At 39.8% G+C, this 14,713-nt stretch overlaps 3 protein-coding genes across 3 annotated transcripts; 1 reads left to right on the forward strand and 2 right to left on the reverse strand.

The window, feature by feature from the left end:
* Positions 1 to 1,834: 1,834 nt before the first annotated feature.
* On the forward strand, positions 1,835 to 8,396 carry LOC105390078 (UDP-glycosyltransferase UGT5). Its single transcript, XM_011561313.3, has 4 exons — positions 1,835 to 2,940; positions 5,523 to 5,748; positions 7,282 to 7,498; positions 7,778 to 8,396. The coding sequence occupies exons 1-4, from the start codon at positions 2,071 to 2,073 to the stop codon at positions 8,064 to 8,066; spliced, it is 1,602 nt and encodes a 533-aa protein (XP_011559615.3). The 5' UTR covers positions 1,835 to 2,070; the 3' UTR covers positions 8,067 to 8,396.
* Positions 8,397 to 8,400: 4 nt separating this feature from the next.
* On the reverse strand, positions 8,401 to 10,520 carry LOC105390079 (KIF-binding protein). The gene is made up of 2 exons (XM_011561314.3): positions 9,423 to 10,520; positions 8,401 to 9,330 (listed from the first exon to the last, which is right to left on the reverse strand). The coding sequence occupies exons 1-2, from the start codon at positions 10,363 to 10,365 to the stop codon at positions 8,504 to 8,506; spliced, it is 1,770 nt and encodes a 589-aa protein (XP_011559616.3). The 5' UTR covers positions 10,366 to 10,520; the 3' UTR covers positions 8,401 to 8,503.
* Positions 10,521 to 11,804: 1,284 nt separating this feature from the next.
* On the reverse strand, positions 11,805 to 14,610 carry LOC105390080 (mesoderm induction early response protein 1). Its single transcript, XM_011561316.3, has one exon. The coding sequence runs from the start codon at positions 14,392 to 14,394 to the stop codon at positions 13,198 to 13,200; it is 1,197 nt and encodes a 398-aa protein (XP_011559618.2). The 5' UTR covers positions 14,395 to 14,610; the 3' UTR covers positions 11,805 to 13,197.
* Positions 14,611 to 14,713: the final 103 nt, after the last annotated feature.

Genomic DNA, 14,713 nt, shown 5'->3' on the forward strand with positions numbered 1-14,713 from the left:
ATATCTTTACCCGTTTCTGAGAAAAAGGGCGGTGACAGACAGTCAGTCAGACAGACGGACAACAAAGAGATCCTATAACGGTTGCTTTTTTTTCTTTTGACGTTCGAAACCCTAAAATTAAGTAAAAATATTATGCTGCCAAAAAATGTACTTACAGGTATTGAAAAAGCGGTATATAAACAAATTATACCAGCAGAGGGTTCACCATTTAGCTGAATGTTACTTAGAAAACGGCCTTGAGTGGCGGTCAAGTTGGTCCCCGCCTGCGATACTTTCCATTAACATTGGGACTCGTTTTCATGTTTTTAGCGTACAGTCAGGTTTTTAGTTTTTTTATAATTGTATTTTTTTATTTGTAACTTTTTAGTTGTTTTTATTTTATGAAATTTTACGCCGGTAGGTAGTTCATGATCATTTCTTATTTCAATAATTTTGGTGTTGTTATTTAAATACCTTCAATATGCATATTTTTGTAATGTGAAAATCAAGTCCTTTCATTTGATACCTTACACGGCAAAGTTGAATTATTATTTTTTCGATCATCACGTTATGTCCTCAAGAGGGCGCTATGTACATTTTAATGGAACGTCACATAGCCTATAGCCATCGCGCCATCAATACGCTTCTAACAATACCTCATACATCAAAATCTATCAAGCCACCACCAACAAAGAAACAGACAAACATACATATATACATACATACAATCAAAAAACATTACCCTCCTCCTTCGGCAGTCGGGTAAAAAGGAGTAAGACAGGGGGTCATTCTGAACTTTTGCTCTACGAGTTTTGGAAATTAACAAAAAAAAACCTTTTTCATAGAAACTTTGTTGGACATGTGACTTTTTACCATGGAAAACGAATATTTTTTTTCGCGAATTTGCAAATCTCGTAGAACAAAAGTTGTTCAGAATGACCCCTTGAGTCATCCCCTTTTGGCTTAGTATAGCCCTTTTGCGACACTATGTATTTACTTTGCTTTGTCGTCGGGGTTCAGTTGGCTGGAGGATGCCCGAAACTTATTATCTACACTTTAATACTTTTAGTTACCTTTCTACAAGTAAATACCACATTTGTTTGAGAAAGCTAATCGGGTTCCGAGTATAGAGTAAAGTGGCACCCCTATTAATTTCTACTCTTTCCTGGTGCCTACCAGTGTAAGTAAGAATTATACTTAGGTACTTACCCTAAAATCACCCAAAATGTACTTGAACATAATTGTCAATAAAGTTGGCGAGTAAAAGTATATCGACCCACTGTGCAAACTTACATGTGTGCGTGTCACTGCGTGTGCTGTGTGAAGAGCATTGAAAACCCAAAATTGGCGCGGCACGTCACCCTGTACGGGCCCTTAATGGCCTACTTATTTTTGATGTATTTCAGAATAGGTAATTTACCTGACTACATAAAATATTATAAGTAGGTAGGTACTTATGCTTTAGAAACCAATTTGTAATACTAATACTTACTATACAGTCCACCTGATTGTACATAATTACATATGTATATTGTGCAATAAAGAATAAATAAATAAATAAAAAATAAATATACTTACTTTCAAATTTCGAAGATGACGCATTTTCCCCTTACTCTATGAAATTCACTATTCAAGCCAATTTGTATGGAGACCATTTTTATTTCGCTAATGTTAAAAAGCTGCTGATCAAATTTGTAGTTTTGTCATAAAGCAGATAATTATTGTTAGTTGGTACCTATCCTAATAATAAAAACATTATAAAGTAAGTAAGTAATATATGTATAGTTATGCTCATAAACACATAACTACGTCCTACATGCACCTGTATCAGGTGGAGATCTTTTCCACCCTACGGCTGGTATGATTGTCATTTGTACCAATAATGAGCCATAACTAGGTAATTCGATTAGGTAACGCACTACACATTACCCTCGAGTTACGTGACGTATGTATATGCTCTTATGTGCATACATACGTACCTATAGCAAGTTGTACGCTGAAAATAGCAACTTCACGCCAGTGATTATGCGAAGATATTGGCGCGCGTTTAGTGACAGTGCCCTCCCCGAGGCGGCGGCAGAAAGTTGAGCGATGCTCGCTCCCTTGATTTTATTGAGTGCGGGCGTCGCGGCGCTGGCGGGGCCGGCGGGCGCGGCGCGCGTGCTGGGCCTGTTCCCGCACTCGGGCCGCAGCCACCAGATGGTGTTCGAGCCGCTGCTGCGCGCCCTCGCCGAGCGCGGCCACCACGTCACCGTCGTCTCCTTCTTCCCGCTGGACCAGCCGCCCGCCAACTACACCGACGTCAGCCTCGAGGGCATCTCGCCCATCGGCGTCGAGACCGTCAACATCGAGGAGTTCGAGAGCTTGTACTCGCCGTACGCCTGGCCGCGGGTGCTCGGCGTGGACCGCGTGCTGAGCCAGTTCCTCGGCTTCCACCCGCTCGCTGAAATGGCCGTCAACATCTGCAGCAAGCTGGTGGAGCTGCCCACGCTGCGGGAGGCGCTGCAGAAGAAGTACGACGTGGTGCTCGTGGAGAACTTCAGCAGCGACTGCATGCTGGGCCTGCTGCAGGCATATGGAGTCCAGGCTCCCAGGGTAGCGCTGCTGTCCAGCAACCTCATGCCGTGGTCGGCGGAGCGCATCGGCGCGGCCGAGCTCCCGTCCTACGTGCCCACCGTCAGCACAGAGTTCACTGATAGAATGACCTTTCTACAGCGAATGGAAAACTCGTTCGTCAAGCTTGGATTGAAGCAGTGGTTCCACTATTTGATACAGGAAAAAGAGCAGGAGTTGATAGAGAAGAGCCTGGGCAAGAAGGTGGACCTGCAGGCGCTGGCCAAGAACACGTCGCTGATGCTGGTGAACACGTTCCACGGGCTGAACGGGGTGCGGCCCACCGTGCCCGGGCTCGTGGAGGTGGGCGGCATGCACCTGCAGCGAGCCAGGAAACCCATACCGCCGGTGAGTGAGTGCACTGGAGATAGATAGAATATTCTTTATTTGTACACAAACAGAAAAGAAATTACAAAACTTATAAACTAACACTTAGGTACAAAAATGGCGGTCTTATCGCTTAAAGCGATTTTTTAAAGACAACCTTTTGGTGGAAGGATATTTTATGATCAAGTAGTGTAGTGTAGAGTTGCACCACTTGAGCTGTGTAGAAATGAAGTTCGTCGCAGTTTGGTTGAATTAACGGCCGTGGCTAATAGAATGTTCATTAAACGTGGCTATGTTTCTCTACCTCTATGAATGTTGGTAAATCTATAAATTGCTATAATCATTTGCTTTCGTCACATTTCCGATTTCACTATCAGGTATAGCAAGTAAGCAATTTAAGTCAATTGAGTTCATAAGTTAACTATCGGGTGCTCGAGCTCAGACAGTGGGGACATTGCAGATAGTTGCATTGTGTGCAGAATTGCATATCTGCATACCTACCTAGATATAATAGACCTTTCTAGTTGCATGTGCAATTGTGCACTGATTCGTAGTTTGATTCGTATCGTATCAGATAATGATAACTTGTTAACTGCATGTGACATAGGTAGGTATGATATGTTATTTCTTCCTACTTTTCTAGAATCGTAGAATACCGACAGTCAACGTTTAGAACGGAGAGCAGTAGGTAAGTATGTAAATATCTTAAACCACAAATATGAATAGGTATTGTAAGTAATTCCTACGCTTTTCAACAAGAAAGAAAACCCAAAAAAAATTATTAAAATACTTAATGATCAATTATGTATGGTAATAAAACAAAATCAATGGGTTTTGTGCTTCGATAAGTAGATTTTGTGTTTGGTTTGTTCGTTTCGTGCCAATGACTCCTGTATTACTTTTGTTTCAGCTAAGAAAGAATATGTAAAATTCCTTACTTACTTATTTAAATACAATAGCTAGTTATAATTAATAGCAGGGACCTACATAGGGATAGGTATTGGTGAGTAGCTAAATGTGGAGTTTAGTTTCACTGAACCGTTATTTAGTCCGAATCTTGTAACAAAACGTTGAACCATCCACCTAGTTACGTACCCACATATGTGTGCGGAAACACAGGTCGATAATACTGCTAATCCTATTAAATTTAACTCATACGAGTTGATACTTGATAGTGATAATTCTATAGGGTTTGTTTACCTGTATGGATTTATATTGCTTTAAACTTTGTTTACAAAAAACTACAAACACGTTGATTCATCGTCCAAAATGTAGGAAAAGGTAGCCACTAGGCCTAGGTACCTATGCATGCACTTTGATGATACAAGTATGAAATTACAGGTTAAATCATGAAATTCATGTTAAATGGTAACTGCCAGGTCTGCCAGTTATTGGTCAGGGTACGAAGTTTATTTATTGATACATACCTACCGGACATGCTGATACTTCGGCTTATGTATGTGCAGTGTCGCGTCGTTTGTTTTGTCTAAAGTCTAGACTGAAAATCGATCTGCGCAGCTTACCCCGTGTATAACCAGACATTCGAGGGACTCCGGCTGCGGCAGTAGCACAGGACCTACATATTTATCTAAATTTGTAGGCATACTGTACCATGCAGTGGACGTTTAATGAACGCAGCAATGATACCGAAACCTTGAGTAAATATTATGGGATTTACTGTCAGTTTCACAACTTTCACACCTGAGGAACTTGGTATGGAATGCAGCCCTGTGATTGGCACGTATCAGAAAATACTTAACTATTCATAAGTTATAACTGTTATAACCAACGTTAAAAAATACCTTGGAAGTTACTTATGTTACTTATATCCTACTAGGTTTGTAAAATATTAATTAAGTAGGTACAGTAAGTATTGTAAGTACTAAAATGGTGTTGAAAAGGTCAAGTTCACATAGTTCAAGTAACGTGACCCTTAGTTATTGTTTATAATACTAATAAGTATTTTTTTTACACATTTTGTACTTAAACTTTTCTACGTACCAAAGTACGTAAGGTAGGCCTACTACTTCCTGCTACGTGTTGGTCTACTGACTTATTACATGTTAAACCCAAATTAAGTACCTATAATTACTTATTTTCAGTACCCAGGTACCCTAGATGAATAGATTGTATTTACGGTTAACTTTGAATGTAAGGGGAAGGAGAATACCCGCTCACCTACCAAGGTTAGGTATACAAGATGCTACCAGTGGCTGCCACTCATTGCATTTGATTGTAGGTAGGTAAGTACTTAGTTAACTGTAGTCTCACTGGAGACCTCAATTAGATTCTTAGATGAAGAGTTCCTACAATTAGCTTGATTCTGACTTCCCATTATAACTCGTCGTTATCTGATAGATATACATAAGGCGAAATGTACCGCCTACCAGCGCCGTCAATAGAAGAAAAAATACCTATAACTTCCGTTTGAAAGCGTTTTACCCGAAAATGCCAAGGCTGTCCTCCCCCTCCTTACCGAATTTGATTAAAATCTATACCTAAGTACTCAAATTTAATTAAAATCTATAAGTACTTACTCTAGCTCTAGACCCTGACAGATATTTAATTTCATCGAGAGCTACAACTGAAAAAAATATTTTCAGTTCATGGAAAAGTTCCTGGACGAGTCGCCAGAGGGCGTGATCCTGTTCAGCTGGGGCTCGCTCATCAAGACGGCGTCCATCCCTCCACACCGGGAGCAGGTGCTGGTGCGCGTGCTGTCGCGGCTGCCGCAGCGGGTCATCTGGAAGTACGAGGGCAGCGCTCCGGAGGGAAACCTGACGGGCAACATTTTGCGGGTTAACTGGATACCGCAGTATGAGCTTTTGTGTGAGTACCCTATATGTTTAATTTGTTATTATTTTACGTAAACAAGTACTTAGGTAACTAAACTAACTACATAGTTACCTTTAGGATAAAAATGTGCTTTGCGATTTCACCTGGGTCTGAAATACATATATTGGCCCTAATTCTGGACCTCAAATCGTTTCCAAAGCGTCAGTGGATTAGGGATACATCGAGGATCAAGTGTTGGGTTCAACTTTCGTGTAGTAAGACCAGTTTCCGGAGGAGGAATCACTATCCCCTCGTAAGCTGACAAACTGCTTCAAAAACGTGCTGCAAGTAGGTCATGAACATGAAGTCAAGCGACTTTTTGATTTTTAACCTTTGTAAAGGGCTCTAAGTGTACTTACCTATAATACTCGTAGCCATAGCGTGTGCGTCTTGACTCTTGAGTGTTATTCATTATCGTGACCTAATATTCGCATGCTGCAGCTGCTGCAGAATTCGAAGAAATCCCTATATAATATACCTACTACCTACCTAACATACCATAGCAGGTATAGGTACTTATGAAGTCGTGGATCACGCAAGTTTGAGGTTGATTTTGTTTCGTGTAAAAATGTGGTTTTACTCATAGTTTTGAGTTATCTCCTTAACCAGAACATAAAATTACAGATTTAGCTAAATTGTTTACTACTTATTCTGGAATATAAATACCTAGTAACTATGTGTCTACGTCAACTAGACACGACTCACGAGACTTTGCATTATGTGCAGGATCATAGGTATGCTGGTTCTACGAAGAAGTAATAAGGAAACCATTTACTTAAATTCCTACAATTAGGTACCTACTTAAGACGGTACATACGGACAGTTTGTTACTTACTTGCTTACAGTAACGTGTTCTTACCTACCCATCATGAAAATCTATTCAACACTCCATTACTAATAAGTACCTTAACAAATTCTTATACAAATACTTAAGCACACCGTTTTTTGCGACAGATGCCTTACTACTAGACTTCCGAGTAATAAGAATAATAAGTTAAAGTCGTATAATATAAGAGTAAGTACCTAGGTAAAATCTTCATCTTCATTTCATGGCCTCACTCTCTTCACATTGATCAAACACGTGGTATCATTAAACGATAACCTAGACACCTACTTAGGATCTATCTAATCTATTATTGCATTTAATTTACAAACAGACACTCTAGAAGTACTTATACCTAGTAAGTCTGCGATCTTAATTACAGACTTATGACTTGACTTAATTCCAATCGAGATGAGTGCCTGACAAAGATTAACTGAATTAACTCTAGTTAAACATTTCTAGCATTAATCTGCACTGCATGCACATAGCTCAATGGAATAACCATAAAATCTCTAGTAAGATCTCTCGTGATAACAATAATGAACTTCCACATTTAATTATTATTAACTAATACCTACTTAAATTATGAATGGCAACCATGAGTGAGGGAGTACCTACCCATTCCAACCGCGCTGTGTTTAGTATTAAGAAATATTATAAATAAACGAACATTAAAATAATAAAAAATATTCCTCTAATTCCAGTGCACAAAAAGGTGATAGCATTCATCGCCCACGGCGGCCTACTCGGCATGACGGAGGGCATCTCGGCGGGGAAGCCCATGCTCGTGGTGCCGTTCTTCGGAGACCAGCCCTGCAACGGCGCGGCGGCCGAGGCGGTCGGGCTGGGCACCGTGCTGCGGTATGCCGACCTCAATGAGGAGGCCTTCGGTGAAGCGGTTAGGAAGGTTTTGAGCGCGCCGTGAGTATTTTCGGTTTTGTACTGAATGTTGTCAGTGGGGGTGTTGTTACGAGTATGTCTGTATTTAGATCAATACAACATAGGTAATGACATGGCTCAGTACTACTGATCAAGACATATTTCGAACAAGATGTCGACAATGAATCAGTCCTTCCGTTACATTAGGTTAGGCAGTAGCTAGCTATGTAGCTCGGCCTCAGGACGTATAAAAGTTGGAATAACCTCTCCACACTAGATAGTTAGATACATCCACTGAATACTTTCTAATTTTCATTCCAGGATGCGGCTTTCCGCTCGGCAAGTGTCCAAAATCTGGCGGGATCGGCAGACGGAGCCCCTAGAAACCGCTGTCTACTGGACAGAGAGGGTGGCGCGATGGGGTGCCGCCTCGCCGCTGCACTCCTCCGCTCGGGACCTGCCCTTCTACGAACTATACCTACTAGACATACTGGCAGCCGCGCTTCTAGCTGTGGTGGCCCTTCTTATAGTCCTTAGAATAATGGTCAAGATGCTCATGTATTTTTTAGCGGCATTGTTCGTCAAACAACCAAAGAAAAAGGTGCACTAGTTAATCTGTGGTAACCTAATGTGCTGCAGTTGTGTTGTGTGATAGATAGAATATGCGTACCTACCTAAGTTTATAGTATACCTAAACAAGATACATTTCTAGATAGGTATACCCATAATTTTATTGAAACAATGTGATAATTTATGTTAGTTAAGAATACAATACAAATGTAGAAGTCTAGTGTACCTACCTATTTATTTCCAACTTTATGAAATGTGAAAAATAAATCTATTTACTTACTTATTAAATATTATTATTATACTTACGTAAGTACTAATAATCCACAGTGTAAATTATTCAATATACCTATGTTCTAAAATAAAAGTATCATTACCTTGTTTCATTCAATAATTTATAGTTTAAATTAAAGTTTAAGCTCAAGTGTAACATTATTAAGAAGCAATGTGGTATATAGAATAACATAGTATCATTCAACCTTAGCCTTCTGAGAATATTTGACTCTGCAGTTTCTTGATTTTAATTGGTAAGATCTTGGCCATGTCCTGACATAAGCTGAACTCTTCGGCCATCATGAGGGCGGCGTCCTGGTCCCGGCTGCAGATGTCCACCACCGCCTGGTACGAGTCCAGACTGTGCTGCACATGGCTCAGCTGCACCGACTTGTCCACCGCTATTCTCTTCATACTGTTCCTACCAATAAACGCCAGTGCACTAATCACTGGCCTAATGAGATCATGATCCAACTTCAAAGGAAACTCACCCTTCTTATCCTTAACAGAAGACAAAAATTTGTCATAGTTTTCTATGCTTTTCTCACAAAGCACATTAATTTTCTTCAGGGCTTGGGGGTTTGGCTTCTCTTTGTTCATCTTTTCTAGCTTAATGTTTAGAATATCTGAGTATACTTCACCAAGTTCATACCACAGTTGTCTACAGTACTGCAAGTAGAATGTGGGGTTGATTTCACTGACTAGTTCCTCCAACATATTGATCCTCCTTTTCTGCATTTTGGCTTGCCTCTCATCATCATCCTCGAAGAAGGCCAGGTAGCTGTATGACTGTGAGCTGTCCTGCACTAACTCTATGTAATCTGTGGCCTGACCATCAAGCTTGTAGTACTCCTTAGCTTTGTTCAACCAATTTTGACATGACAGAAATACATCTCTGGCATCTTCATAAGTCAACAAGAACTTATCTGTAACCTTGTTTTCGTATTTAGACACATCCAAATCAGGGAAAATAAGACTTTTAACATCACCTCCACATATGTTTTCATCATCTTCAAGTTTTAAATTTGTCATATCTGGAAAAAAAATATAAATATAATAAGTGCTGATGTAAAATTTCAACAAAATGCTGGAGATGAGAATTATGTTTTGAAGATAGATATTTTACCTGTAATGGCTTCAGGTAGGCTTTCAGAGTCAATCATGAGTCTCTGCTTGGAGTTGGACATCAGCAGGAGGCAGTATTTGGCCCAGCACCGAGCCACATCTGCAGACCGATGCTTCAGTGATTCTAACTTAGCCAGATGTACCTCATCATTGCTTTGTACAGCCTGAAGTTTCTCTGCATACTGGTCTAGGATAGTTGAGGCAGCAGCCAGGTGGTGCCGGGACTGATAGAAACCATTTTGTTCAGCAAAGAACTGGGATAAAGTAGCTGCATTCAAAGCCCAATCTATGGGCTCATAATCAGAATACTGCAATTGCCTCCTCAGAGTGGTGTGACAATATATAGAAGATTTGACTCTTTCTTTGAAATATCCATAGAGTTGAGCCATGTAGTACAGTGTGAGGGTGTGGGCTTTTTCTAATAAAAGGAAATCTTGTACTTCGGCCTCATCAGCACCAAAAATATATTCTATGGGTAGAGGCATTTGTAAAGTGCATTTAAAATTATCATAGAGTTCTTTAGCTTTAACAAGATAGGTTTGAGCTTTGTGAGGTTCCTCACGGTTAGACCAGAGTATGCCCAAGTTATTGTATACACTAAGAAGAGTGATAACTACTTCTGGTTTAGAAGCATGATCAGAGAGCAGAGCTTCTGCCTCTACTAGCACCTTCTCGCTGGCAGTAAGTTCTTCAGTTTCCATATCTATGATGCCCATGTTCAAGAGGACTGCACCCAACATGGCATCAAGTTTAATTGAATCTATGGTAGTCTCTGAGCTTTTCACCTTTGATATTGAATCACGCATATTACGTAGTATTTCTTTAGCTTTGTATTTAGATAAATACGGCTCATTTTCTGGATCATGTTTGCTTTCCTCATCCAGCAATTTTCGAACTTTTGCGTAGTTTTCTTTAAAGTCGTTCATAGTTTCCTTCGCAGACATTCTTCACAATATTAAAGATCCTTGCTTAAACACTTTTCTTAACTAATACAGGACGATTACATGTAATTATCTTATATATGTTATGATTTTTTAGATTTTGGATCAAATCGAGAAATGTGAAGAAAATTCACTTCAGCTGATTTATGACATTGACATATGGCACAGAACAACAACCTACTGGCAACATTCTCCAAAAAGACACGGAATGATCCAAAAAAACTATAGGCTTGGTCCAGTTCAAGTCCAGTTTAGGGAAGCATAGCTTCTTCATCTACAAATTCTTCACCAAGTGAAGGTAACTTCGTCTAACAAGACTTATGTTTCGTTGTCCAGTGTGCAGACTGCAGATCAATGATCATGACGTTCATTATTATTCTGAGATGCGTTTGAATGTTATCCTGCCAAAAATAGGGGTGTCATAAGATTGGCGTGTTGTTCTTGTTCCTTATTCGAAATTTAGCATTGATAAACGTTAGCGCACGCATAAATATTATTTATGGGTACGTACATAATTATAGGTAAGAAGGGTACCATCTCTCATCATCATCACGACCCATCACGTTTCTACTGTTGGGGAACCTGTCTCCTTCCCATGAAGGAAGTACATTTTTTAAGCCTAGTCCACCACGCTGGCCTGGTACGGGTTCGTGGACCTCAATACATGCAAGCTTGTGCTGAGAGAGTTGTCGGGGTGGAAACCCGACTGTCAGATGTTTTCAAGCCGCCCGACCGAAGGCCTCTGACTAGGCTACTGCTGCCGAAACAGTAACAGGAACCCATAGCTGCCGTCCGACGCGTCCAGAAAACCATCACTTTTTTAAATCGGTCTCCCATCCAATGGCTGATTGTGCCATTATGTTGCTTAATGTCAATGCTCATTAAGATCACTATAACTACTGAAGCTAGCTCAACTGAGGACGCTCCTGGACGACGACGCTTAGCCCGACTACGGTACGGACGCTTCTTCCTACTATGTACCTATACCTAATTAGTTACGTTTTATCATAAGTTGTTTCCTTGAATAAAGATTTATTCTATTCTATTCATACCAACATACAAATACTAGGTAAGTAGTTACCAAGGTATAGGCTAATGTGTTGAATGTTTACCATCTAGGCACTTCGTTTCACCAATGCAAGTTGTTTCTACCGAACTGTAAGTGAAAGGATGAAAGGTTCTGTAGGAAATAAGTCCATAGGTTCTGTTAGGGAAACGCAATGAAATGCCCTGTTGATCAACCGTCCTATGGGCCGTTCGGAGAACGGAGGCGGATTCCCATGCGAATGCCGCCAATAAATATACCGATGCCGTGCCGTATTGTAGAAGGTACCTGTGTTGTGTTTTGTCAAAAGTGGTAAATTAAATATTACAATAGATGGGAACTAACGTAAAGGTACAACAGTGGAGGTCGTTGGAAAATTAAAATAATACACTCACTATATGGGATAATTGCACTGTTTATTTGTATTTTGTCACAATTTTACTCCTAGAACATTATGTATTTCCCCGAATTAATTATATTGAATTATTTTCTAGGTCTGTACAAGAATATAAAAAGCCATTATGATAACGTCATAACAATTTTTACTTTTATTGCATACCTACATAGGGAGGATACCTAATTAACATTAAATTTAGTAAGCACTATTACAATATTTTATAATGGTTTAATATAAAATATACAGGTTCATTTAAATAAGTGAGTGGTACAATATTATTGTTTTAAAATATCTCATTCTTTACTGGAAAAGAAGAATACTTAAGTAAGATATTTTTTATTTATTATAGGTACGGTCAGGTGCAGAAAAACCTGACCCCCCTCTCATAGTAATAATGTATCTGAGGGGGGTCAGGTTTCTCTGCACCTTACTGTACCTATTTATTCACTTCTTAATATTTTTATAGCAATTTATGCTAGAGTGGTTTCATAAATCATTATGACCCATTTTTAAAAGTTATGTTACAATGTTACAAATTACACATTTAAATGAACCCCTACATTACACAGATATTTAAATCCATCTAGGGATAAATTAATTATACTTATTATATATTCTCTTTACTATCGTCTTGATTTACCAAATACAATGACAGACCTATACTAATACATCAAACATGACTCACACAAAACAAACAGTACATAAGAAATGTTGGGCTTCTTGAAACTAGAGCCCATGCACATAATGCACAATATTAATAGTAATAAGTCATAGTTATTTAATATGCAAAATACTGGCAAAAGCCACTCACATAAAGATTTAAAATTTCAATTAATAGGATATGCCTAATTATGTAATAAAGAAATAGTTATTAGTTTATTACTTACATGATAATTTTAATGGTTTCGCAGTCCCAGGAAGTGTAACAATAAATATGTAGGTAATCATTATTATCTATTCTATGGTATTTCAATGGGGAAGTATGAATTCATACAACCTTAGGGATGGACTGCAACTGTCAGTGCTTGTGAATCTCTCAATTCATTGAGTGTCCTTCACTTAGTAAATTTTCTATTGGTACACTTGTTTTCTAATTTAACAGACCATCTTAACCAAATACCTTAACAATTAAGTAGTGTGTAACTTCACCTCAAAACGAGATCAGTATCTTTACTTATTCAAAACAAACCAAGCAATTAATAGTATCTATACTATCTATTTTTACATGGATCACATCTAAACAAGCAAAGAAACTTTACCCTATGTTTGGTAAACTCCATCAGCTTAAAGATAAGTACCTAGGAGATAGAGGTGAACTTATGTCTAGCAACAACATATACTTACTTTTACAAACAGTGCACTCTACATTTAAAAAGGCATTTTCTTGTAAAATCTATAAAGGTCCCGTTTCATGGATCTGTTCATCTGTGGATAGTTTACGGGGAGGACTATGGGAGTTGAGCTGTGAGAACACCTCTCTTTCTCCAAGTGCCAGAGGGTCGGGCTGGCCCGGGGCGGGCTCCGGCGCATACACCAGCATGGATGAGGGGGATGCGGGCCTGGGCGCTCCCGCTGGTCCCGCCGCTTCCTGCTCCTCCAGGAACCTGTCCATGTAGTCTGTATGACCCGGGTGTAGTGTATACTTTTTCTTTTCTAGCCTCGCCTTGTTTGCAAAGATATCATGCCTTTCAGTTTTCTTCCATATGTAATAGAATTGCACCAACTCTCCAACTGATCTAGTTTTAACTTTATTTTGTCTGATCAGATGAAAGTCTTTACCATGTGCCTTTAAACCATTTTCAAAATTACGACATTCTTCTTCTGACCATAGACTTGCATGTGGAGGAGTCTGGGCAGATATGCGTCTCCTCCGTAAGGCCTCCTCAATGTTGTGGCCACATTGTTGCAGTAAGTAAAGGGCCTCTTCATCATCTCTCAGCTGCTTTCCTCGGGGAATAGCATCTAAACCAGTGCCACTGTTCATGGCACAAATTTTCTTCATGTAGTCCTCAACCACACTTTCTTCTAGTGTGGCTGGGTTCCATAACAATTTATCTTCATTCTCATAGGGCAATGCATCATCATAGCTGCATAGGCCTTCTGGTATCCCAGCTTGGTAATCACTGCCCACCATGATGGTTTTTTTCCACTCTTCTTCGTCGGGACTGTAGTCGTAATCCTCTTCTTCTTCAGAAGGGGGACGTGAGCCAGACCTCAGACAGCGGGTGGCTTCAGGGCTAGTTGCTTCACTGTAAATTTGTTGTAATGCTGACTCGGGCTTCTCTGATTCTTCGGCAACTATAGGCTTTGCTTCTGGCACTGGGGACTTCTGGTCCATAGTCTTGTCATATCCGTATAGTGCCAGGAGCTCCTCAAGGGGCATATCCCCCTCCTTCTGCAAGCTGTTGAGTTCAGCCTTGGGGTCGTGCTGCTCTCCCGCCGCTATTGTTTCTTCTTCATCTAGTGTTCTCTCGTCATCAAAGTCATTTACCATCATATCAACAGTAGGCTCAAAGAGAGACTTATCGTTTCCCACGTCCATGCTAGCATCGTGTTCATTTGCATTGGATACCAGCGCACAATCGGTCATGTTATTGGGCTACCAGCGTATCCGTAATGTCAAACTTACCATAAAATCATTGCACTTATTATGGTAATTATTGTTGTTCATGGATTAAATAAGGGATATAATGAATTTAGGAGGCAAATCAATCATTCAGATACGATTAATAAAAGAAAATAAGAGAACAGAAAACAAAAATATTTTGACACGCACGTCGCACGACATTAAATTGAGTTGCCATAACTAAAATAAAATTTAATTAAAAAATATGTCATTGCCAGTAATGCCAGTTCTGCACGCATCCTCAAAATAATAATAACAACCTCTTCTTTTGGATTTTGGCTAC

The sequence above is a fragment of the Plutella xylostella genome, chromosome 12, assembly GCF_932276165.1.
Source record: "Plutella xylostella chromosome 12, ilPluXylo3.1, whole genome shotgun sequence".
Taxonomy (NCBI): domain Eukaryota; kingdom Metazoa; phylum Arthropoda; class Insecta; order Lepidoptera; family Plutellidae; genus Plutella; species Plutella xylostella.

Coding starts and splice junctions, on each gene's coding strand:
- LOC105390078 (XM_011561313.3), top strand. CDS start 2,071: ATGCTCGCTCCCTTGATTTTATTGAGTGCGGGCGTCGCGGCGCTGGCG. Junction 2,941..5,522: donor CCAGGAAACCCATACCGCCG/GTGAGTGAGTGC, acceptor AAATATTTTCAG/TTCATGGAAAAGTTCCTGGA. Junction 5,749..7,281: donor ACCGCAGTATGAGCTTTTGT/GTGAGTACCCTA, acceptor CTCTAATTCCAG/TGCACAAAAAGGTGATAGCA.
- LOC105390079 (XM_011561314.3), bottom strand. CDS start 10,365: ATGTCTGCGAAGGAAACTATGAACGACTTTAAAGAAAACTACGCAAAA. Junction 9,331..9,422: donor CCTACCTGAAGCCATTACAG/GTAAAATATCTA, acceptor TTTTTTTTCCAG/ATATGACAAATTTAAAACTT.
- LOC105390080 (XM_011561316.3), bottom strand. CDS start 14,394: ATGACCGATTGTGCGCTGGTATCCAATGCAAATGAACACGATGCTAGC.